This window comes from Prionailurus viverrinus, chromosome B2 (genome assembly GCF_022837055.1).
Source record: "Prionailurus viverrinus isolate Anna chromosome B2, UM_Priviv_1.0, whole genome shotgun sequence".
Taxonomy (NCBI): domain Eukaryota; kingdom Metazoa; phylum Chordata; class Mammalia; order Carnivora; family Felidae; genus Prionailurus; species Prionailurus viverrinus.
This window is the reverse complement of record NC_062565.1, coordinates 38,127,238-38,153,613: the sequence shown is the minus strand read 5'-3', so window position 1 is coordinate 38,153,613 and position 26,376 is coordinate 38,127,238. Positions and strand designations below refer to the sequence as shown.

The 26,376-nt window shown below is 42.9% G+C and overlaps 1 protein-coding gene across 4 annotated transcripts in view; it reads left to right on the top strand.

Annotated features, from left to right (window-relative positions):
- Positions 1-321: 321 nt before the first annotated feature.
- KIF6 (kinesin family member 6) overlaps positions 322-26,376 on the top strand; it is a 386,512-nt gene continuing 360,457 nt past the window's right edge. For 3 of the 4 annotated variants that reach the window (XM_047860795.1, XM_047860798.1, XM_047860797.1), the window contains exons 1-3: positions 322-557; positions 4,712-4,821; positions 11,354-11,428. In XM_047860795.1, the coding sequence (XP_047716751.1) occupies positions 492-557; positions 4,712-4,821; positions 11,354-11,428 (251 nt within the window). In that variant the 5' untranslated portion in view covers positions 322-491. The remainder of the gene's footprint in view (positions 558-4,711; positions 4,822-11,353; positions 11,429-26,376) is intronic. The other variant, XM_047860796.1, reaches the window with a different exon arrangement.

The window sequence follows — 26,376 nt, the reverse complement described above, 5'->3', positions numbered from 1 at the left end:
TCTAAGTGGGCAGAGGCAGTTTTGCTCAGCTCAGAATCATCCCCAGCCAACATATTGCTTGTCACAGATCAAGTGACATTTCTTCAATGAATGAATAATAAAAAACAGAATGACTTCAGTGTTAAAAAGAGGTGTTGGCACAGAGAAAGAATGGATTAAGGAACCGGGCGAGGCATGGTGGTTGTCACCCCATTAACCACTCTGTAGGCCAGCTGTGGAGTTAAACCTGGTGCCCAGAACTTGACCCGGCGCGTGCGCAGCACTCTCCGCTCGGCCCCGCCCCAACCCCTCCCCTCAGTACTTCTCTTCAGGCCCCTCTACGGTCAGCAACCAATTAGGGAGAGGAGGCGGTCCCGGTTGGCGCGGTGCTCCTTGGGTAGTGTCCATAGTTACTGTTGCTAAGGCTCCCGCTCGCCGGAAGTGGTGGGATTCAGAAGTTTTGGGAACCTGAGCCTGAGAGAGGTCAAGGGTCAGTGCAGAGCCTGGAGGAGATGGTGAAGCAGACCATCCAGATTTTCGCGAGGGTGAAGCCTACTGTCCGGAAGCAGCAACAAGGGGTACGGGCAGCGAGGGCGCCGGCGCGGCGGGGCCTCCCAGGCAGGGGAGGGACGGCACGCGGGGCGCTAGGCTGGGGCGGGGGTCGGCTCAAGAGTCCTGCACACTCTGCTGAGGCGCCCGGCCCGCCAAGCAGACACCAGTGTCCCGCTGTCAGGGTAGACACCCAGGTCACTCTCGCCCAGCAGAGCACCCCCCCCCCCCCTCGGGCGCGGACGCAGTGCACAGACCCCCTCCGGGCCCCTGGGCACGTGTATTCACGCAGGGCCAACGAGTGCGTGTGCGCGTTCGTGCGCGCACACAGGGACCGCGCCTCAACCCTGCGGCCTTATCGCACCTTTCCTGGGAGCGGTGACGCAGCTCTGTATACTCTGCGCAAAGATGCGCCCAAACGTATGTTTCTCACCGGGGCAGAACGTGTCAGCAAGAGATGCGTGTCCATACATGTCTGAGATGTTACAGATAATGTAGGTAGATACACACCAAAAACATATCTCTGTGGCCCTGCGCACAGTGGACCCTTAGGAATTTGTTGCCTAACTACATTGCATTGTGCAACGCAAACATGAACCTGTGACGTATACTTATTGCAGATGTAGATATTTTTGCATCCCTAAACAAAGAATACACATACACTCTTCGTTCTGAAAACGTTAACTGAGCATTTACTAGGTGCTTCCTCTAGTGTGCTAAACTCAGAGGTATGGAGAAGGTTAAGTGATTGCCCTTGCCATGAGCAGGGATGTTTGGTGTGCTTCTTAAATGCTTCAAAACCCGGTTTTTTTCTCCCGAGAAAGAGCATGGTTGTTCTCACCACTCAGGTGTTTTGTCTACATTATCTCAGATTCTCAGGAGAATCCTGCAAGGTTGATGTCATTTTCCTCATTTTGTAGATGAGGAAACAGAGTCTCAGGTAGATTAAATAATGTGGCCAAGCCATCCAGTCAATGAGAGGCAGAACCCTGATTTTAATTAAGGACTTTTTATTCTAAAGTTCTTAGCTCTTCAGACAAAACTTTTTTGCCTCCCAAAGTGGACTAGGTAAGGGCAATCTGGGTCTTACTCATGAGTGCCTGGAATGGGTATATTATTAATAATATTTTATATTTACCCATATGTACAATGTGTATATGTGTAACAGTATATCATAATGTAGCATTTGCCTTGTGAAATTTATGTATTTAGAGCAAGAAATAGACATCTTTGTCATCATCGTCATGAACAGTTTTTTTACTCATGGAATACTTTAAGATGCATGAGAAAAGTCCAAAGAAAATACGTGGCTTTTTTTTTTAAGGAATAAAACAGTGTAGAAAGAAACCATCAATATCTTCCCATTTTCTCTTCTAATTATATTCACTTACAAAAAGGTTTTTAAAAGTGCATCATCCATACCAAGTGTTTTATATGTAAAGTCCCTATGTACTTCTTCAGACTCTTAGCCAAAAATATGGGGCTTGTCTACATAGATTCAGCAGGTGCTTCAAGATTGGGGGGAGGGGTGGGAGTGAAGGTGGGGAGGGGGTTGATAGAGAATCTTGGAGGTAACTTTGAACTTTCTCTTTTTTTAAAGTTCAGTGTTTGGGTATTTTACTGTGCCGCCTTCTGCATTTTTTAAAAATGTTTATTTATTTATTTTGAGAGACAGAGACAGAGCATGAGCAGGGGAGGAGCAGAGAGAGAGACACAGAATCCGAAACAGGCTCCAGGCTCGACCTGTCAGCACAGAGCCCGACGCGGGGCTTGAACTCACAAACCGTGAGATCATGACCTGAGCCGAAGCCGGACGCTCAACCGACTGAGCCACCCAGGCGCCCCTCTTTTGCATTTTTTTAAGTTTATTTATTTATTTTGAGAGAGACAGCGTGAGTGGGGGAGGGGCAGGGAGAGAGGGAGAGGGAGAATCCCAAGCAGGCTCTGTGCTGTCAGCCCAGAGCCCGATGCAGGGTTCAAACTCAGGAAACTGTGAGATCATGACCTGAGCTGAAACCAAGGATGCCTAACTGACTGAGCCACCCAGGTGCCCCTTCTGCATTTCTTTGGTGAGGTCCTGTGGAGTGGATTGCTCAATACTCCAGGGAGTATTTGTGGGTCTCGTACTGTATTTTTATAATGGCATATTCTTACCAAGTTGCAACATTATGCCACATACACAAAAATAAGAGAACACAGATGAATGCATTTTGAGTTAGTGTATCCCTGCTTTCCCTCAGACATCCCACTTTTTAGCACCCTTTTTGCTCCTGAGAGATGTATGGTTATGCAGCCTGTAACATTCACCCAAGAGAAATTCAAAGGTATTTTTCTTTCTTTCCTCTTCATTTTAGGGCTCCATGACTTCATTAGTCTTTTTCCTTCAGGCACTATAAAGTAAATGGTAATAATTTATGGAATGGTAACTTAGAAGCTACGTTAGACAAACGTCTGATAATTTTAGCAATGGCCATGCTTTTAATTTGTATAGTGCTTTTAATACATTTAAAAACATGGTTACATTTGTCCTTGCATTTCTTCTAATTGTCTTCTAGGTATAAAAATCCCACTGTGTCTCAAATTTAAGTATCGTTATGACTAAATGTAGAAAGTCCCTTTCTGGCTGAAAGGGACTTTTCTTTAATGCCTCAAAGAATGGCTTAATCAGAGAGGTAGAGGGTCACTCTTCTTATTGTAGTCGATGGTCCTTTCTGTCTTGTGAGCACTGAGTGTTACAGAATTTTTGAAAATGTGTGACTCACATTATAAGGAGTGCCTCACTCTTGTATGTTTCATGTCTTACACAGTCCTTTCACTCACCTGTGTAGCCATTAACTTTTTTTTTCTTTAAGTGTAGTGCCCCACAGGATATAATTTTTAAGTGTCTCTTGAGAAAATCTAGCCATGGAAAGTCTCAGACCTGATGCCATTACTTTCTACAAATAATTTTATTTTACAGGATGACTTTTCTGCATGAATTCTTCACGTTTTAAGTGAGAGGTTTCAATAAAAATCTGCTTAGGAACATTATTTAGACTTTTGGGAGATTCAGGCAGGCTTTTACTTGTTTAAGAATATGACTTTTCCCCCATAATCAAGCATCTAAATGAGTCTTAAACAGGAAATATTGCCTGTCAGAAAGAATTTTATTTCCTGGTGAAAGACAAGAAGTCTTTTTCCAAAAAAAAAATGCTAAATCTAATGACTAACATTTTTTATGGTGCATTACAAAATGCTTCCATTTCCATGACATCATTTATCCCCACAGCAATCTTGTAAGGGAGGCAATTCTGTTTTCCTCATTTTATGAATAAAGGAACTGAGATTCTGAACGTGGTGGCTGGTCATGCAGCTGGTAAATTGAGCTCAGTGTTGGATGCAAGTCTTTGGGTACCAAATCTTACACTATTCTTTATTCCACATGACTTCTTTATAGGCTTGAGTCTTGATTTTCCTGGCCAGTAAATAAAGGAGTAGGTAACCAAGAAGAGAATCAGAGCATTTACGGTTGTAAGGGGGTTGGTGGAGACCCTTCATTTCCGTATCACTCTAGAGAGGTTAAGTGATTCCTCCCAGGTCCCTTACTAATTAGTGGCTGAACTGGGAGGAGAACCTTGAAGGTGACATCAAAGACATGAATTACATATGTCTTTTGAAACCACATGTCTTTTATCAAATGCCTGAATATGTCTCATGGACACTTGGGCTGCTTTGAATATAACTTGAATTAGAGCATTCTTGTGAGCTCCCTGAGAAGTCCCAGACCCAGTCCTTTGATCTGCCTCGGCCACTTTGTAAATGCTCAGAAATGCTTGTTGGTTGTAGTAAGATGTTAATTTCTGGTACATAATTCCAGAGCAGTACTTAGATTGATGTCCTGCTTTCAGAACTATTAGTTTCTCTATGACAGAGACACTCAAATGCTCAAATTGGAATATTAGATCATTCAAAGGTGAGCTGAACTTGGGTAGAGCACCAATTTAGGTTTTACCTCTTTTCCAGTTCTATATATTTGTTTGAGTCTGCACACAATTCAGAGGCAAAGTATCCAAATTATGCTATGTTATGGTCTATCTTGAAAGTATAATTTTTGTACAATCACAATGCCTATCATGATAACATGTTCATAGTTCAAGCCTTAATTTTACCGTGATATGTTCATTGGTTGTCTTCATGTTTGCAGATTTATTCCATAGATGAAGATGAAAAATTAACACCTAGCTTGGAAATTATCGTACCTCACGATTTGGCAGATGGATTTGTGAACAATAAGCGAGAAAGCTACAAATTTAAGTAAGTTTATTGTTCTCTTTCATTTGTGTTTCACTATGGAACTCTTGTGGTGCATTAATATCCACTGTGAAAGCATTAGTACTATTTCTCAGGGAGAGTGTAGTGTGGTTCTCGATCTCCTCCAGTAGGTAGATTTCAAATTGTCTTTTCATTGCTGTGCCTACAGTGGAAAAGAGGGTGTATTTCTCTATCCAAGATGCTGTCCCAAGATCCCAGCCTTTCTTTGCTGCATCTGCTTATCTAGTGTTGTCCTTTTCCTACGTGGCCTACTATGGTTTGACACTTACGGGAAGCTCAGTGTAGGACTAAACTTTATTAAAGTCAAGAACTTATGTGTCCTGTATAGATGAACCTTCTTCACAACATAAATGATATGTGGACCTCATATGCCCATATGTATGCTCCATATCGGTATTGTCTAAGGTAGTGACCACTAGCCCACAGGTAGCTCTTAAGCACTTGAAATGTAGCTGTTTCCTGAACTGGGATGTGCTCTAAGGATAAAATAGATCAAGGAGTTTTGAAGGCTTAGCGTGAAAAAAAAAAAAGAAGAATGTAAAACATCTCAAGAATTTTTTCATATTGATTGCATATTAAAATGATAACACTTTGGGAGGCGCCTGGGTAGCTCAGTCGGTTAAGTGTCAGACTTTGTCTCAGGTCATGATCTCGTGGTTTGTGGGTTCGAGCCCTGCATCAGGCTCTGTGCTGACAGCCCAGAGCCCGGAGCCTACTTTGGATTCTGTGTCTGTCTCTCTCTCTGCCCCTCCCCACTTGTGCTCTGTGTCTCTCTCTCTCATGAAATGAATGAACATTAAAAAAAAATGGTAACGTTTTGGGATATATTAGATTCAAAGCAGATTATTAAAACTTTATGTGTTTCTTTTTTTTTTTAATTTTTTTTTCAACGTTTTTTATTTATTTTTGGGACAGAGAGAGACAGAGCATGAACGGGGGAGGGGCAGAGAGAGAGGGAGACACAGAATCGGAAGCAGGCTCCAGGCTCTGAGCCATCAGCCCAGAGCCCGATGCGGGGCTTGAACTCACGGACCGCAAGATTGTGACCTGGCTGAAGTCGGATGCTTAACCGACTGCGCCACCCAGGCGCCCCTATGTGTTTCTTTCTTAAGAAAACAGTGGCTACTGGAAAATTTTAAATTACATATATACTCACATTTATGGATTACATGATATTTCTTTTGGACACTGCTGAACTGTACGGATCAGGTGCAACGTACCCAACAGCCACCCCTGGATTGTCATCAGTGCCTTTGGTCCAGATTCTCTTTGAGTAGCCAGTCTTTGAATTGGGGCGGGGGGGGGGGGGGTGTGGTTTGGGCTACTTCGTGCTGCCTTTATTCTGTAGTTTCAGATTGTGCTGGTTTCTTTCATGCCTACTTTTGACTTTTAAAGCAGTTTGAGCCCAAGTTAAAGCCATATTTGATCTCTGCCTGAGTTTAGGGAGTGGATTTCTGGGTCCTGCTGAAAGAATCCTAATTGCTGTCTTGCATTTCTCTCCAGGCTGCTTTTTTTTTTTTTTTTTCAATGTTTATTTATTTATTTTGAGAGACAAAGAGAGTGGGGGGAGGGGCAGAGAGAGAGGGAGAGAGAGAATCCTAAGCAGGCTCAGTGCTGTCAGCGCAGAGCCCAACATGGGGTTTGATCTCATGAACCATGAGATTATGACCTGAGCTGAAACCAAGAGTCAGACGCTTAACCAACTGAGCCCCCCCAGTGCCCCTCTTCCCAGGCTATTTGCACGGGCCCTGTTTTAATAGTTTCTGCTCTTGAACTTTGCATAAAACCCATCCAGATATTGTTTATGGTTCTCTCTTTCTCTAATTCTTATTTATTCCTCTTTATTTATGTATGTCTTGTGTAAGTTCTCTTTGGTCTTGACAGCCTACCCTTTGTGCCTCATTTATATATTTCTCCACCCACCTGTACCCCATCTGCTTGTGTCTCCTTGTATCATAAGCAAAGGTGGGATCGCTAGCACGCGGTTGCAGAGTGAGGTGGTCCTCACCCTGTCTTTTTGGCTTCCCGTTGCCTTTCATTGTCTTCTTTAAGGAGTAGGCTTATAAAACATGACTTATTTTTTGTGAAGCAGGCCATTTCCCGCTGATGTAAGCATGCTACCCTGCTTGGGCTTTCATGACAGCTGGGCAAAGAGCATCTCTAAAAAGCCACAGTTTGCTGAAACAGTTTATTCAGCATGATTCTATGTGACTGTTAGGAAGCGATTGGCCATGTCTCTATCTATGGGCCCTTTCCAAAGTATTTTTTCTATTATGTAGGTACAAATAGTGCCTTTAAACATGTTCATTGAAAAAGTGTTATTTGCTGGGCACCAGCTCAGGTCATGATCTCCTGGTTCATGAGTTTGAGCCCTGCATTGGGCTCTGTGTGGGACAGCATGGAGCCTGCTTGGGATTCTCTCTCTCCCTTTCTCTGCCCCTTCCCCACTTGCACACACTCACTTACACTTTCTCTCAAAATAAATAACAAATAAGCTTTTTAAAAAAGAAAAAGTGGGGCACCTGGGTGGCTCAGTAGGTTAAGCGTCCGACTTCAACTCAGGTCATGATCTCGCAGTCTGTGAGTTTGAGCCCCGCGTCGGGCTCTGAGTTGATGGATCAGAGCCTGGAGCCTGCTTCGGATTCTGTGTCTCCCTCTCTCTCTGCCCCTCCCCCGTTCATGCTCTGTCTCTCTCTGTCTCAAAAATAAATAAATGTTAAAAAAAAATTAAAAAAAAAGAAAAAGAAAAAGTGTTATTTGCTTATTTTTAAAGTTTATTTACTTCAAAGGAGAGAGTGAGAGAGAGCATGAGTGGGGGAGGGGAAGAGAGAGAGATTGAGAGGGAGAGAGAGAGAATCCCAAGCAGGCTCCACAGTGTCAGTGCAGAGCCCAATGTGAGGCTTGAACTCACAACCGTGAGATCATGACCTGAGCTGAAATCAGAGTGAGGTGCTTAACTGACTAAGCCACCCAGATGTCCCTATCTGCTTATTTTTAATCCTCTTATTCATTCTTTCAAAGTCTCTAGATTAAAGATATTGGCTTTAGTATTTTAAATAAAGAGATTAATAAAGTATTTAACTTTAACTCATGTTCGGAGGTAAATATTTCAGCATTTTAAGGGTGTTTTTTCCCTAGAAAATTCATTCATTCAATCAACCAATATTTATTGACCCTCCACTGTATGCCTTATAATGGCTAGGAATACAGCAGGGAGCGCAGCAAAGGCCCTGCTCCCATGGTGCTTACATTTTAGTGCGAGGAGGTGGTTAGGAAGATCAGAAGTGCAGTATATATCAGAAAGTGTAGGGGCGCCTGGGTGGTGCAGTCGGTTAAGCGTCCGACTTCAGGTCACGATCTCGCGGTCCGTGAGTTCGAGCCCCGCGTCGGGCTCTGGACTGATGGCTCGGAGCCTGGAGCCTGTTTCCGATTCTGTGTCTCCCTCTCTCTCTGCCCCTCCCCCGTTCATGCTCTGTCTCTCTCTGTCCCAAAAACAAATAAAAACGTTGAGAAAAAAAAAAAAAAAGAAAGTGTAAAGTGCCATGGAGAAAATGTATGGCAGGCTGGGGAATAAGGAGTGCCGGGAAGAGGGGCAGCAAAGGGGAGGGATGGTTCCAGTGTTCGTAGGGCAGTCAGGGAAGGTGTTATAGGAAGCTGCTAGTTGAGCTTGAAGGAGGGGAGGAAGTCAGACATTCAGCTATCTGAGGGATTGGGATTCCAGGCAAAGGAGATGCGAAGAGTGAAGAGCGAGTCCCTGAGGTGGGAGAGTGCTGGCATGTCTGAGGCACAGTAAAGGGATCTGTGTGGCTGCAGGAGAGTGAGCAATGGGGAGAGAGGGGAAGAAGAAGGTTAAAGGGGCGACAGAGGGACCAGATCGTAGGGAGCCCTGTAAGTCACTGTAAGGATTCTTTTGGGGGAGAAGTCATCGTAAGCTTTTTCTTCCCAAAATGTTATGGGAAGGTAATGGAGGGTTTTGAGCAGAAGAATGAAATAATTTCACTTACATTTTAGCAGGATCATTTCTCCTGGCATGTGAAAATAGACCGTAAGATTCTACTCAGACAGCTGTTTCAAGAGAGACCGGGCAAGAAACTATGGTAGCTTGGGCTGGAGTAGTAGCAAGTGGAAATGTTGAGAAATAGGTGGATGCTAGATGTATTTTGAAGGTTAGAGCTGACGGAGTTGGCCAGTGGGTTGGATATAGAGTGTAATGGAAGGAGAGGGGTCAAGGGTGCCCTAAGGGTTTTGGACTGAATTTTCGGAAGGATGGAGTTGTTGTTTGCTAGGATGAGGAGGGTCAGTAAGAGCAAGTTTGGGATGGGAAGAGATGAGCCTGTGCCAGATTTGCCCTGAAATTTACAAAGAGCCTATGCAACTTCCTGGTAAGTGAAAGGACCTCCAAGGAATCAGGACACTTAAGGTTTGTCTCAGGGAGCATTATTGATTAGCTCCAGGGCCATGCGTAAATTGCTTTATCTCCCTGGGCCTCAGGTTCCTCCTCTGTAAAAGATTCCACCGAACTTCTTAAGCTCTATGGTTCTATTTTGTTCTTCCGTGGTTTTCAGAAGCTAGTTGATCATAATGGCTCTTCAAATTACTATGTAACTACATTATATAAAATAAAATATTTTGGGATGATGATATTTGGTCTTTAATTAACATTGTATGATTTATTGAAATGCCTGCCATCTCTTTGCATGGCGGTGGATGTGATTCCTATTAGGGAGGTGGAGTTGGGAATGGCTGATTGATTCCCTCAGGCATCACCAGCCTGGTTAAAGAAGCAAATTGGCCTTATCATCATCATCCTCAAAAGCGCTGTTGAGTCTGTGCTCAGGTGAGCATTTGAACAGCCATGTCCCCGGTGTTAGGTCAGCATTCATATCCGAAGGGGTGCACCTCATGGGTTTTGAGTATTCTGGGCACAGTTGGTAAGTACTACTGTCTAAGATAAAATCTTGCCTGCAAAATGACATGGTAGCCAGAGGGTCTGACAGTCTCTCTTTGTATGGTTTCATTGTTTGCTTCTTCAAAAGGGAGGTTGAGAAGCTCTAAGGAACTTTTGAAGTTAACGTTGATTAAAGACAATGAATTTCATTCCATTTAGATTTCCCACCCATCTCCAGGCATCCTTCTGAACTCCTTCATAGTGCAAATAGTCCCACATTTCATGTAGTCTCTACTGTAATTGAACATGTGTCCGACTCACTTGTGAGTCACAAGTGAGACACGTAGACCAAAGGTTCCTAAGCCACTCTGAAAGCTGCTTCAGATGCCCTCAACATGTTTGTTTTACAGGTTTTGCTTTAAAGCCACACCACCCCTAATTTTGATTTTGAACAAATTTAAATACGCAGGAGAGGTAGAAGAATAATGCGATTGCCTCTCCTCTACGCTTGGTGGAGGATTCACCAATTGTTAACATTTGCCCTATTTGTTTATGCTTCTCTTCTTTCTCTCCCTTACTCCCCCTCCTCCTTTCCTTCCCCATTTCTCTCTCTCTTACTTTCTTTGTGATCTTTTTTTAATGTTTATTTATTTTTGAGAGAGAGAGAGAGAGAGAGACAGCGTGTGAGTGGGAGAGGGACAAGAGAAAGAGGAAGAGAGAGAATCCCAAATGGGCTCCACGCTGACAGCAGAGAGCCTAATGCGGAGCTTGAACTCACAAACTGTGAGATCATGACCTGAGCCAAAATCAGGAGTCAGACGCTTAACCCACTGAGACACCCCAGCACCCCTGTTCATGATCTTGTAATGAGGACCATACTTGCTGGTAGCACCTTCCCACACTATAAAAGAATATTGTGTGTCTCCTACCCCAAGTTTCCCACTGTGCCTGTGCCCCTGTACCAAGCTCAGTGCCACTGGGGGAAGAGCAGCATTGACACCATTCTACCTCCCCGAGGCCCTGGCCTGGCCAATCTGATAAAGCCTTTTCTTTGCAGGACAGGTCTGTCTTCATTTACTTTTTGACTTTTGATTCACGATCAACCAAATGGGACAAAACTATCCTGCAAATTAAGTCACGGAGGCAGCGCCCATTAATGGAAAATCAACTTCAGTTCACGATTTTAAAACTAAGTTCTATAATCATACATTTCACAGCTGTGTCCTTCCCTTACAGGTCAGACATCAGAAGTTCTTTGGGTGTTTACATCCTGTTCTTGGGTTTCCATTTCACGCACTTATCTGGATTTGAATTTGATGCCAGTTGCAGACACTGTCCCTCTTGAGACCTAAAGAACACACAGTTTATTATTTGGTTCAAAGCTGCTGCAGTTTTTCAGAGGGATTTATTGTGCAGATCTTGTCAAAGCAATACTGTTTACCCACCATGTGTATACAGGGGTACAACAGTGCAGTGTGGTTGGGACTACAGGGCAAACATTGTGTTAGGTTAGGTAAGCCCAGTGATGTAAATATGGGGTCATTTACAAAGCTTTTGGGAAAAAAGTATTAATCCAATTGTGTTTGAAGCTCAGCCTTGAAATAATCACCACTCTCATATTTGCAGATTTCAAAGAATTTTTGATCAGGGTGCAAACCAGGAGACCATTTTTGAAAACATTGCCAAACCAGTTGCCGAGAGGTAGGATTTCCTATGTTTTGTTCGATGGGTTAGTGGTTTTCATCTTGTCTTCAATTTTCAGATAATTGTGGTAATGTTCTTCGGTGTATCAATTATATACTCAGGCTACAGGGCATGTCATGATGATAGTATTAATACCTTCTATCCATGTAGCTGTTTGTTTTAGATTTAGAAGCTGAGCCTCAAAACAAACCAGTGAGGTAGACAGAATAGCCACTATTACTCCCATTTTAAAAGATACATACCTCTCTGAGGATTGGAGAGATTAAGTGACGTGCTCAGGATTGCATGGCTAGTGGTGGTGGACTCCTGGGTGGTTTTCTGTTAACTGCAGGGCTCTTTCATCAATACAGCATTTCAAACATATGGTTGGAGGGATGAAGGATGAGGTATGGGTGACACCTGGGAGGCCAACTAATGGTTGACCCAGCTGTACCTCAGTGTAATAACTACTTTTCAAAGCTTGGTCCTTAGTTCTTACATCCCTTGTGTTTCTACATATTTAGACAGTTCTAGGCTACTGACCGTTGGAACCAAGCTCACATGAGAATACCCAATAAATCAGAATGCCATTGTATTAGTATATATTGGCAAATTCTCTTTGGGACCAGACGCTCAAAGTCTCTTTGGGACCTTTGATAAGCACGGTCTCCTCTTGTAGGGAATCTGTATGGGAAACTACTACTACTTAAGGTTATTTTCTGATCCTGACATTAGTTGGATAATTTTGATGATCTCATAATCCCCAAATACATCTGTCTTTATGCTTACAATAAAAAATGTACAGACAGTCCCCAACTTAGGATTGGTTCAGTTAATGATTGGTCAACTTTAGGGTGGTGTGAAAGTGATAGGCATTCAGTAGAAATCCTATTCTGAATTTCGAATTTTGACCTTTTCCCGGGCTGGGGATACACAGCACAGTGCTCTCTCATGATGCTGGGCAGAGGCAGTGAGCACAGCTCCCTGTCAGCCACACGATCACAAGGGTCAGCAACCAATGCTCTTACAACCATTCTGTCCCCATATAACCATTTTGTTTTTCACTTTCAGCACAGTACTTAATAAATTACATGAGATATTCAACACTTTAGTATAAAACAGGCTTTGTGGTAGATGTTTTCAGCCACCTGTAGGCTAATTAAGGTTCTGGACACAGTGAAGGTGGGCTAAGCTGAGCTATGATGTTCGGTAAGCTAGGTGTATTAAGTGCATTTTCAACTTAGGGTATTTTCAACTTACTGTGGGTTTATCGGATGGAACCTCATTGTAGGTGGAGGAAGATCTATACCTACTAAATAGACCCATTTTTAATTCCACTAATCGGTGTACCCTCTCCCACAGACATTGCTGGAAACTCATTGTCACCTTTTGTCTTTCAAACTCCTTTGCTTTATGAATCTTACTCAAACTAAGTATTTCTCTTTTAATACAATCTTTCTCCACGGTGGGTGAAATACAGTTGAGTAGGCTTCGGCTATTTTAGTTACAGTCACAGTTCAATAACCTCTTTAGGTTAAATTCAGATCTCCTTGGCGTGCCTGGGTGGCTCAGTTGGTTAAGCCTCTGACTCTTGATTTTGACCCAGATTATGATCTCGTGGTTCAGGAGTTTGAGCCCCACATTGGGGCTGTCAGTGCGGAAACTGCTTGGGGTTCTCCTTCTCATCCCCTTTCTCTGCCCTTCCCCTGCTCATGCTTGTGCTCTCTCTCTCTCTCTCGCAAAACAAATAAACTTAAAAAAAAATTCAGAGCTCCTTGACTGGATGTCACACTTGTCTAAAATTCTCTTCCTTTTAGTCATCTTTTGGGTTATGTCATTTTTCAGATAGCTGACCTCATTTTGAAATTTCCTAAAATCATTCAGGGAGGGAGCCTTCGTTTCGGTTTCCTGGATGTCTGGTATTTCTTCTCATTACTAATGAGCCCACCTCCCCTCAGTCTTGAGCCCACCTCCCCTCCAGCTCTTGTTGGGTCTCTGGGCCTGGAATCATCTTCCTTCAGAGATCTGCATGGTTGTCCTTGAAGTCTTGCTCCTTTGTCAGCTTCTCAGGAAGGCCTTCCTTTATTAGCTGCATTTGAAATTGCACTCCCTTTCACCCTTCCCCATTTTATTTTTTTTAGCACTTATCACCATCTGACATACTACCTAGTTGGGTTGTTTATTAGTGTTCTGGTCCATCCTTCTCTAGAACAAAAGCTCCACAAAGGCTGGGATTTGTTTTGTTCACTGACTTGACAATGACACCCAATCCGATGATGATGAGATTTCAAGAATGACAGGCATTTTCATCGAGGCTGTCCAAGTTGTTCCTAGTGGAGCCTATCTTTCAGCAATAGGAAACATTCCTCTTTGTCCTTTTTAGTACTTACCTCCTTGTATCCCATTTTTCCTGAAAATATTTTTGCTATTTTATTTTTTTCTGTTAGCCTTTATTTAGTTTATCTTTCTCGATCTCTTAATTCAACTTCCCTGTGACCTTTTGTTTTACTATCTAAGTAAAAGATAGCTGGCCTTTGCTTTTCAGCCACACTCAGAGCCCCTGACCTGTAATTGGCTATTTGAACCTGTTTGTATCTATTATGATTATGATAATGATGTTTGGAGCCATTCTTCCGATTTTAATTTATTTTTTCCATACCATACTTTCCATTTTTTCCTCTTTTGCTGTTTGCTGGTTTGACTGTACTTGTCACTGCTGCTGATATCCATTTTCTCCCTCAAGGTGTACGTTGTACTTCAGCCACTCCAGTGTTGTTGAAGTTCAGATATTTAAACTCATTCTTTTGTTTTGTTTTGTTTTTTGTTTTCCCCTCAATATCTAAAGTTTCTCCCCCTGTGTGTCTCTCACTTCGCACACTTTCACTTTGCCTTTCCTCCTTTTACAATCTCCAGTGTTGGGACCAGCTGGTAACTGCATTCTGGATTGTTGTTCATCATTTTTATCATCACCCTTTATTCGTATTTATCTCTGAGTTAATATTTGTTTCTTTGCTCATCACTGTTTCTTATACTTATGTCTACTTCTTGGATTCCTTTTGAGTATGGCTGGTAATAATTTCTTAGAGAGTTCAAGACTGGGGAACTTTTGGAAGCTTTTCATCCCCTTTCACAGTTAAAATGGAATTTGGGTATACAATAATTCTAGCTTAAACATTCCGTTCTCATGGGGCGCCTGGGTGGCTCAGTTGGTTAAGCGTCCGACTTCAGCTCACGTCATGATCTCCTGGTTCATAGGTTTGAGCTCCACGTCGGGCTCTGTGCTGCTTGGGATGCTCTTTCTCCCTCTGTCTCTATCCTTCCCCCACTTGCTTTCTCTCTCTCAAAATAAATAAATAAACTTAAAACAATTTCCTTTCTCTTGTAACTGTGAAGACACTGCTCTATTGCCTCTTTGCCAGAAGTGTTGCTGAAGAGATGTCAATGTCAATCTGTATCTTAGTTCTTAGGAAATGCCTTTTTTTTTTTTTTTTTTCTTTTCTGGAAGTTTTTAGGATGTTTGGGTTTTGTTCTTTTTTTAATGGAATTTCATATCAGTGAATCCCTTGATAGTCTAGGTATGGCTATTTTTTCATGTGTTCATGTATTCTTGTCTCATTCAGCCATTTCTGTCTGAAAACTTTACATATTCAAGCTTGAGTGTTAGGTTATCACACTGTTAATATCTTTAATAATTAACACAATAATTCCCTTCCCTCCAACTTATTTTTGGAACTTCTGTTTCTATAACTAGCACTTCTCTCCTCCCAATATTATAACTGTCCATTCATAGTCCCCATCTCTTTGTTTTTTGGTTCTGAGTCCTGAAAGAATTTGTTAGCTCAGTGTTCTAGCATGGTAATTTCCTTTTCAGCTGTGCTTTTCATTCTTTGTCACCTGCCTCTCACATTTTTAATTTTAGCAATTTTATTTTTCACTTCTAGGAGATGGAAACAAAGTCTGTTCTTGTTTATTGATATGATATCTTTCCTTTTCACTCTGAAGACAATTATTATCTTCCTTTGAATTGGCTTTTTTTCTATATACCTTTTTTTTTTAATGTTTATGCTCTACTATTGCTTTCCTCATATTTCATATTTCCCTCAGATGCATATTTCCCTCAGGTACATATTTCCCTCAGATATTTGATGCTTTTAAGAAATACTTGCTATTCCCCCATGAATATTAGTCTTCAGGAATACATGCTCAACAAAAATCCAGCCACTCAACTCGGCCCTTTGAAGGCTATTCTGTTGGGTTAACCCATTGTAGCTTAATCCTGGTACTGTATACAATTAAAGCTAAATAAAATTAGTGCTATTTCTTTCCAAAGTTGTGTAATTCAGGAGCCTTACTAATTTAGACTCATCTTTTCCTACTTAAGTCAAAAAGTGACGTGATTGCATGACTACAGAACTGCATGCCAGTGGTGAGAAGTTATAAAACTTTACATTTGTGTCACTGGAAATTAAGTAAAAGAATCTTTGTGGTTAGTTGTTTATTATTTAGTACATCCCCCCTAGGAAGCATTTTATCATTCTTCCTCTTTTGAACTTTGATTTTTCTGAAATATATCCTATGCAAAATCAGCCTTTTATCATATTAATTCACTCATTGGTTTTGGACTAATTTTTTATAAAGATAAAATTTAGTAGCTGTGCAAGTGTGTGTAGTATATGGTATTGCACCGTATGAAAGAGCTTGTAGTTTTTTGTTTTTAATTTTATTATTGAAGTATAGTTGACATACAATATTATATTCATTTCAGGTGTAAGGAACTTGTGATTTTATTTGATATCTCACTCAGTGTTATTCTTCTCAAGCTGGGTTGCATCTATCTTGGGAGGATGTGGTGGTCTATCAGGGGATGCCTGAAGCCACAAGCCAAACCTGGCACATCATCCTGGAGGGTGAATCATCACCTGGAGGGTGAATTTTAGTGAAAAATTTAAGGAGAGAATGTTGAAGTCTAAACTTTTCTGAGGTCCCATCACATGCACTTGAAATTCAAAAGAATCCCAGGTCTTTGTGGTGCCTGGGTGGCTCAGTTGGTTAAGCGCCCGACTTCGGCTGGGGTCATGATCTCATAGTTCGTGGGTTCGAGCCCCATGTCAGGCTCTGTGCTGACAGCTCAGAGCCTGGAGCCTGTTTCAGATTCTGTGTCTCCCTCTCTCTCTCTGCCTCTCCCCTGTTCACACTCTGTCTCAAAAATAAATAAACAGCAAAACAAAAACAAAAACACACAAACAAAGAAACAAAAAGAATCCCAGGTCTTCAGCCAATCTTATGTGTTACCTAAAAGCTTGGGGTGTGGGAAATTTTATGTGCAGTGAGTGCTTTTGGAGCAATCTGGAAGTCTAGTGTTTTAGAGGAAGGCGGTTTGACCAAAACGAATAGGGTGCACACCGTGAGGGGGACTGGTTGTACCAAAGACAGAGGGCCCCATAGCTGGGCCTGGACAGCCATAGCACCTGCAGTGCAAGAAGTCCAGCCAGGCTCGTTTTGGAAACGCTGTTAGTCACTCTGAACCAGTTCTTCTAACCTTTGATTTCACCAGGGTTGAACAACACCAAGTGCAGCCTTTCAGTTTATTTTGAGTAGAGGCTGAAGGGAAAAAGCAACCTCCCAGGGTTACAACCACAGACTTGGAGAAGGACTTTTGAGAGTACTTGAACCTGCTGGGGTTGGGGGGGGGGGGGGTCGGGCGGGGCAGGGCTTGGGAGAGGGCGTTTTCTTGTGGGAGGGACAGCCCACACTCCCTCCCGGTAGGGCCAGGGCCACACCCCTCAGGGCTGTAGCTGTGGCTCTAAGAAGTAGGTCCTGGTGCCGATGCTGTTGGTTGTATAGCTTGCCCAGTCCTGCTGCATGAGCAGAGACAGGGAGGCCAGAATGGGGTAGAAGAGAAGGCGCAAAAGAGTACTTGCACACATAAACTGAAATCTTACTGTGGACTCATGCTTCTTCCCCCTCTGGCTCAAACAATGTGGCATCAGTGGAATAATCTGATTCCGGCCTCAGCCCTGTGACAAACTTACCTTGAGACTCTGGGTCAGACCTGTCACTTCTGAATCAGTCATCCCCTGGGAGAAAGGGAGATGCCAACAATACCAAGTTTACAGGATTATTTTGAGGCTGAAAGAAATATGTACTATGTGAACTTCAACACCTTCTTCAGTCTAAGTGTTGAAAAAATTAGACATATGTACTCTTTTCCACTTTAAAAATATGTCCAGTAGCTTATGGCTTCAGACCACGATGAAGTAAATACACTTCTCTCTACTCCTTTCACTAAGTGTAAGTAAAAACTCTGGGCATTATATGTAAAAGAAATACGAGAAGATTCTGAGAAGGTAGACTGGCCAGGGGACCTCCAGACCTGAGGAATGACATGGGTGTGTGTGTGTGTGTGTGTGTGTGTGTGTGTGTGTGTGTGTGTTGCCTCATGTGTCCCAGACTAGATGCTGTCAAAACTGGCAACCCAGAAACCCCAACAGGCTCAGACAAAAATGGAAAGAAAAGTCCGTTCTCTATACCCAGGGGACCAGGAAAGGGACAGCCTAGTGAGACAGAAACTTTTTGAGACTAGTTGCCCTGTTCCACCCAGATACCATGGAAAAATCCCGCCACCCTACCCCAACAGCAAAGGCCTGGCTATCGCGAGGCACCCCATCCCCCACTGCTTATCAGAGGAGTGGGAAGACTCATCCCCATGTGGAGGTAACAGCTTCTGCCTCTCCCTCTCCCTCCCCCAAGTTGTCATTGGAAGTCACATGGGATCCTGGGGTTCTCCACCGACCAGCAGTAACAAGGCCTCCCTCACCCTGCTGTGGTATCAGTGAGCAGCAACCAGGTGCCCCTCCCTGTCCTACCCAGGGGCGTGACAGATGAGGCCTAGAAGGGAGCCTGAATTCTCGCCTCCACCCACAGGAATGAGGGCCTCCCACAAGTGTGAAGACTGGGTGGGGAGCCTGGGCCTTCACCCCTACCTGGCAGTGGTGAGGTAGCACCTTGCTGCTCCCACTATCATGTTGTCAGAGGAGGCATGCCAAAAGAAGATTTAAGTATGTTCGGGAATCTCATTAACATCATACCTAAGCTACCCAGGATACGTTGAAAATCATTTGTCAGATAGGCGATATCAGGAATCTGGAAAATATCAATTTGCATAAGAAGAAATAATCAACAGATGCCAGTATGTAGATCACATAGGTCTGGAATAACCTAGCAAGGATTTTAAGGAGCTATCACAAAAATGCTTCCATGAGCAGTTATGAACATGCTTGAAACACATGAAAAGATTTAAAGTCTCAGCAAAAAAATAGAAGATCTAAAGGAGAACCAAATGGGAATTTAGAACTGAAAAGTACAATAACCGAAATAAAAAGTTTGATGGATAGCTAACCAGCAGGAGGGAGAGGTCAGAGAAAAGAATCAATGAATTTGAAGCGGTAACAATAGACATTACCCAATATGGACAATAGAAAGAAAATAGGCTGGAAAACAAAATGAAAAACCAAACCAAAGTGAACAAACCCTCAGGGACCCGTGAGAACTCTAGCAAAAATCTAATATTCATGTCATCAGAGTCCCCAAGGAGAGGAGAAAGAGAGCAGGGTTGAAAAGTATTCAAAGAAGTAATGGCTGAAAATTCCCCAAATTTGGCAAAAGGCCTAAATCTAGAGCTTTAAGAAACTGAGCAAATCCCAAACAGGATCAACTCAAATCCATTCTAGGACAAGTTATAGTTAAACTTCAGAACACTCAAGACAAAGGAAAAAAACCTGAAAGCAAAGGGAAAGAAATGATACCTTACCTATAGGGGGAAAAGTTGAATTATGGAGGCTTTCCCTCTCAAAATAAATAAACTTTATGTTTTTTAATTAAAATTTTTTTTTAATGTTTAGTTTTGAGAGAGAGATACACACAGAGTGTGAGTGGGTGAGGGATAGAGAGAGAGGAGGACACAGAATCCAATGGAACTCAAGAGCGATGGGATCGTGACCTGCGCCGAAGCTGGATGCTTAATGGACTGAGCCACCCAAGTGCCCCAAGTAAACTTTGATAAAAAGAGAAACCTTTAGTGTCATTTGTTCTTCTATTTAGTAGATTTGGTAATCTAAATCATTAGACTAGAACTTCTCCCCCAAGGGACTCAATAAAGTTAATTCCATTAGACATTCACCAAAACATCCCTGCCAGTAAACACTTTATTTTTCTCAAAATTGGCTTTCAAGCAGCAAACATTGGTTACCACCAAATTAGACAAGAACCCACTGGCTCCCACAGATCTGTTCAACTTCTGGCCACAGTTTTACTTCACCAGATGTGTTGTTCACAAACACGTACCTGTGCTTGGTGCCATTTCTTGCTATGCTGAAATTTCCTGGTAACATTGCATTTCTAGCTTTTGTGATTTCACTATTATTCTTAAATTTAAACTTTTAGCTGTAGCACTTTTAAAATTTTATGCGCAACTGAGAACATGACTTTGTGCTTAAAACCAGGAACACGTGTCAGCTTTTAAAACCCACTGAAATTATAGAAGGTGATGATCTCGAGGTGCTCCACCGAAATCTTAATAAGGGAGAGGATAATAGTGCCGTGCCACCCGCATTTAGTGAGCTTGCAGAGAGCATGGTAGTCCACCGGATAGGCATAGGTTATATACTAAAGATGCACTTTTAAAATAATGAAATTTACTATTGGAGGTAAAACAAATGAGTCTAAATCCGGATGTCTCTTCTTAGGAGTGACCATACAAGAAATTGCATGAAGCCATTATTTTGCACTGATGACTGTAAGTTAAAGCTATTTGTGATTCACTTGATACGATACCACTAAAAATGGTCTGAGAGTTATATGAAGCACTTTGGCTGTGGGGAATCTGAGTTCTCTGATAGAGCAGAGACATGTGATGAAAATCACTGGGTCTGTGGTAAAATAAATAGCATTGCTTAAATTAAAACGATGATAAAAGACACTGACCAGTGGATCAGAGGTGCTCTCGCAGTGATGTGTTTCCTTAGCTAGAAGATACATGTCTTATGCTGGCAGGCCTCCTACTAACACAGATCTTGAGGGGCGCCTGGATGGCTCAGTTGGTTAAGCGACTGACTCTTGATTTCGGCTCAGGTCATGATCTCATGGTTCATGAGAGAGAGCCCCTTGGGCTCTGTGCTGACAGTGTGGAGCCTGCTTGGGATTCTGTCTCCCTCTTTGTCTGTCCCTCCTCTGCTTGTGCCTTCTCTAAACAAACAAACAAACAAACATTTAGAAAACTTAAAAAAAAAAAATAAAGCAGATCCTGAGGCTAAGATTCGTGTGAAGGTAGTGTATTGTGGAGGGGAGCCCAGGACACATGAGCAGGGGAGGGGGGAAGTGAGACAGTGAAGGAAAGGAAGCCATCATTTGGTATGTGAAAAGAGTAGGTGACCACTTTGGGCAGTGGGGACTCAAACCCACTGGTGTTCTCTGGGAGACTGCAAAGAACATGCTTCAGGGCTGTCCCACCCAAGAGCCAAAGCAGCTCCTCTGTGTGTAACCACGCCCATCCATTATTGGCTGGGGGCCCCTTCCGGGATGCTAACACCTCGGCCCTTGTAGCCTTATCCGTACATGAATTAAACAAGCATGGCACACAGGGTAAGTGTGTGGGCAGAGAGCCACAGGCTCTTGCAGTAAGAAGCCATTTGCGTGAATGGGCACAGGGAGCCTTGAGTAGATAGGGGTGCGGGTACTGCTAACTTCTGCACTGCCCACCCGCATTTCTGCTCATCGTGGCCTGGAAATGTCTGGGCTGCTCTCCTCAGAAATCACCTGAACAGGGAAACAGATTAAAACAACACCCAAAAGGGACACAAAAACTGGTGTTAATTGTGACTACATTTTATGTAAGATTGAGTTCTGAAAACATTGTGGCACCAGAATGGAGAAATTACCTGTGTGTGTTCTTCCCAGGATTCCAAAGGTCACATACTCAGTATCATTTTGCGCATCAGTCCTTGAGGAGAGTAGAAAAATTGCCTTGTCCAGAAGTAATAAAAAACATTCTTTTTTATATTGCTCTTTTTCAGACACAAGCGTGTTCCTGGCTCAGGGCCTTTGCACTTGCTCCTCCCGCTGCCCGGAACTCTCTCTCGGTCCTGTCTTTACCTCCCTGTCCTGCAGGTCTCTGCTCAAATGTCTTCTCAGTGAGGCCTTCAGTGACTACACTATATAAGATGACAGCCCCAGCGGCCCCACGCTTACCCATCCTGTGCTCTCTTTTTCTTTGTAGCGTGTAACACCGACGCATACTAGACACAGTGTTTACTTGTTACATTTGTTTATTGCCTGCCTCTGCCCACTCAAATGTGAGCTTTGTAAAGGTAAGGACTCTTCGTCTATGTTTGCTGCTGTGTCCCCGGCTCCTAGCACACCATCAAGTATATATTGGATACTCAACGAATAACTAACTGTTGAGTGAGAGGATCGGTATGTAGAGGATTATCCTTCAGGGGCTGTAGCCTTCCGTTTCTTGCTGAATTTGATGTGATGAGCTTTGTTTCTTGTAAATGGGTTTTACTTTTGGTTCCTTCCTGCGGTGTTTCTTGGACAGAGGCCTTTTCAGTGAAATGAAAATAACCCGATGGATAACTGCTTTTTTCTTGAGTCTGGTGGTTCTCGAAGTGGCCCCTGGACCGGCAGCATCCATATCACCTAGGAACTTGTTAGGAATGCAGATTCTCCGGCCTCACCCAGACCTTCTGAATCAGAAGGTTTTGGTTTTTGTTTATAAAGGTTTGTTTATTTTTGAGAGAGAGAAAGAGAGAAAAAGCGTGAGCAGGGGAGGGGCAGAGAGAGAGAAGGACAGAGGATACGAAGCAGGCTCTGCTCTGAGCGCAGAGCCTGGTGTGGGGCTCGAACTCACAAACCACAAGGATCATGACCTGAGCTGAAGTCAGACGCTTAACTGACCGAGCCCAGAGCATTCTGTTTTAACAAGGCCTCTAAGTGCTTCTGTTATAGTAACTAAAACTCAGGTTGGAGATTTCATGACCTAAGGGTACTCATTGCTATCTTTCTTTAGTGGTATCTTTCCCAGACACCTGAGATATACTCCAAACAACTTTACAGTTCTGAAATTTTGGTGTTTGTTTATAATTTACACCCCACTTCTTTCTAAAATAAGTGGAGGCACCTTGTCCTAACGCCAGGGCAGGCTTCCTGGGTGTGAGCCCCAGGCGCAGGGCCCCCTGCGTAGAAGGATGCCCGTCTTGGTTTAACACTCTGTTGTCAACGCTTACAGGACAATTAAAAAGTAACAGGGAAATCAGAAACTATTTGGCTAAGGTAATTACTTATGATTAGTTTTCAGGAATTTAAACACTTTCTGTAAAGCAATAGTTGTGGGAGACTGTGTAACACATCAAGACCGGGGACTTTGTCTCCCAACTTTAATACTTGGTAGCTGTGTAGGTTTGGGCAACTTACTGATTCCGTGTCTGTTTTTCATCTGTACCTGGGGAAATGGCACCGTAATAGCTACTTCATTTGCCCTGATGATCAAATGAACTGGACACAAAAAACACATGCCCCAGGACACAGTGTGTGCTCAGGAAGTATTAACTATCATCCGTTTTTGGCTCCTCACCAGCATTTTTCTAGACAAAGATTTTTCATTCCAGTTCAGGATTTTACCAAGTTATAAAGCTTTTCTTTATGGATTCCCCCCCCCCCCCCACTCTTGTTAGATTTGGTTTCTCCTAATCACAAATTGGCAATTTTCTCAGAGATCTTAACTTCAGGACTTGAGAATGCAGTCACAGATGATCCAAAGATATTTCTAGTTATTATTATTCACCTTCTTATCCTCCCAAAGAATGATCTACAAAGAACGCGAATGGAATGCAAAGCCTTCTGGAAAGTCCTGCCTACACAAATGTGTAGTGATTGATTACAGCTGGCAAGATCTTTACTGTAGTTATTTGAATTTACAATTGACTGTCAGAAAGCACAACCATAATTAAAATATGTTGTTTAAATTGTTGGGGAAAATAGGGCAGTAAATTTATTCAGTGCATGTTCTAAATATCTTCTTCATTTGAAAGTCACTTTACTTGGAGCACAACTCTTTTAGCAGAAATGTCTGTCATTCTCAGTGAATTTGGCTACCCTTGTGCTTGGCCAGGTGTTTTTGGTCAGATTTTTAATGTACTTCTGGCTAAATAACATGAACAAACTTATTGTTATTTGATAACCACGAGAATACGCTTGATCCCATACAGAGATTTGCTAATCTTACAGCAGATGCACATGTATTCTCTCACTTAGTTTTTAAGCCCTCTGGGTGGACAGATCTGGTTATTCCCCTTTTAGATGAGAAAACTGGGGGCTCAGAGCATTTAATTGACTTCTGCAGGGTCACCCAGTAGTAAGGTTGTGGAGCTGACACTGGAGTATGTCTTTCTTTCATAGTCCTTTGAGCCTCAGATTGCTGTATCTCAGAGCAATGGGTTTGTGTATTTCATTGCATTTCACTGAGATTACCCTTGCTAACTTCACCAGTGATGTTTGTGTCACTGAGTCAGTGGGCAGCTTTCAGTCCTCATCCTATTTGACTTTCATGAACATTGAACAGTGTTGACTCTTTCCTCCTGGTTGTTATAAACGGGCAGAACTGAGATGTCAATTCTGTCTCAGCCACTCTTGGGGTTGGAGGTAGGCAGGTGTGGGAAGTGAACTGTGCCTTCCCTTTTACTTCCCACCTCCTGGATTTTTTCTTACGGTACTCCAGAATCCACGATATCCGTGTGGCCCTTTAACCACCAATGTGCCTTTTTCCTGTGCATTGTCAAATATTCACGTCCTCCAGATGACGTTTCTTTCTTTTGTCCATAAAATGTCTTCACTCAATGTAGCTATTCTCCGAGGAAAACAATTAGGTTAAATTAACCATTATTCATCACTCATTCAGCTAACATTTATTGAGTGCTAGCTATATATCAGGCACTACAAGTAAATCTTAACTGTCTTGGAGGAATTTTTGTTATACAAAAAGATCCTTGTTTACCAAAAATCAGGCCAAGACTGATAGCATTTCAGCCATGGTGATATACTGAAATGAAAGATGTTAAGCTGTGTGTCAGAAGACATTTTCAGCAAGCGTTCAGTCATGTCGTTTCCAAGCCTGTCATCCCCACAGTTGCTGATCAGGGAAGACTGTCCTACCCATAGTTTCTTAATGGTTGTGACAGTGTTCCTGGCAGCCGTGGCCGATGGGGTCAGAAGAAGGAATCTGAGTCAAGGGCCACGATGCAAGGCTTCCCATGGCTTAGCAGGTGGATCTAGGCTAAAAGTGTTACCCAAATAGAAATGGACCGGGGCTGTTTGAGTATCACTCTTGGCAGAATAAACTGGGCAAATCTGGACAAAGCAGACTGCTGGAGCAGGAGCAGAAGCTGGAAGGCTGAGGTAGAGAATGAGAGTCCGAAGGGGTCACTGTCAACCACACGTTGGTGACAGCTGTGGGTCATCATAGTCTCTGCCAATTTGTAACTGACACATAAGGAGAAGGTCCCAAGTGGTCTAGAGGCCTGGTGGAAATCCCTGCTTCTTTATGTTTTCATTCTCTCATAGTTACCCTGCTTCCCTTGGTTTTTGTTCATTGTGGCCAAATGTATCTAATTAAATCAAGGTCACGTTTTATGAGTAGACTTGATCTACTTTGTTTAGACCTAATGTTGGCCTGAATAAAAGATTTAGAAATTAGTTTTTCTTCTAGTTTCATTGAGATGTGACTGACAAAATAAAAACTATGTATATTTAGATTGTACAAGATAGTGTTTTTTAAAAAATTACTTTTTGATGATACTGAATGTCAAAAGCAACATGATGGTTGTGTAAGTCACGTTTAATGCTTGAATCTGAGGAGTCTGAGTCCAGTTCTCTCGTGTGAAGTGCAAACTTATATTCTTCACTAGTAACTGCAAGGGAAATGTATCGTGTCATTTCTATGCTCAAAGCCCTTCAATGGCTCCCTCTTTCATTCGGAGAAAAAGCCCAACTCTTTATGACGGCCTAGAACCAGCTCTGGCTGGCTTCATGGACCTTGGCTTTGCAGTCAGTATGTCCTACGCTGAGAAGGGCCCCATGCTGGGTTTAACCCCCCACTGTTGCCATCTTGAAGTTCCTAATAATTTTATCTTTGAACTAGCATTTTGTAAGTGATGTCCAGTGGGAAAAGGAACACATACCTGAAGAGAGGAGGCCCCTGGAGCAGCATGATGTGCACGTGCTTGTGGTCCAGGTGACAGTTGGTATGCACACGGGCTTGGGCGTAGCACGCAGCACCCACCTGGTAGCATTTGGCCAGCTGCACACCTGAGAGCAGTCCAGGGTGCTACAGGACCCCGAGGGGGTGGTCACGCTGGGATACGGACCTAGATGGCGGGAGTGACCACCGTGACATCAGCAGAACGGCATCATAGCAAGACAGCGGGGTCTTCCCAGGGGCTTCTCCGGGAGGCTGGCTGTCCTGTGTGTCCCCAGAGCTGGCCCTGGCGGCATCTGATATTTAACGCTCCGGCCTGAGCACCAGAACAGGAACTGCTGGCACTCAGCGTGCAAACTATATCAGTAAGCTATTACAAAATAAAAGTGGACATAAAGCATATCACAGAGTTGGTAGAATTCTTCAAATAGGTTAGAATTTTCAGCCTTGAAAATGCTGCAAGTAAAGCACACGTCCACAGCCTTAGAAACAAATTAAATTTAAGATCTATTCAACAGAAAAGGACGCTATTTGGTTATGAAGCTTCAGATGAATGAATTAATGAGGGAGATAATTTTAAAATTAAATTCTTCCTTGTAATCAGAGATACAGAGATAAAACATATAAATAGGTGTTTGGGAGTATGCACAAATTATGAAGCTACTTTTAGTTTCTTGTTCTTACCTTCACTAGTTACAGGAGATGTCAGCATTGGGTA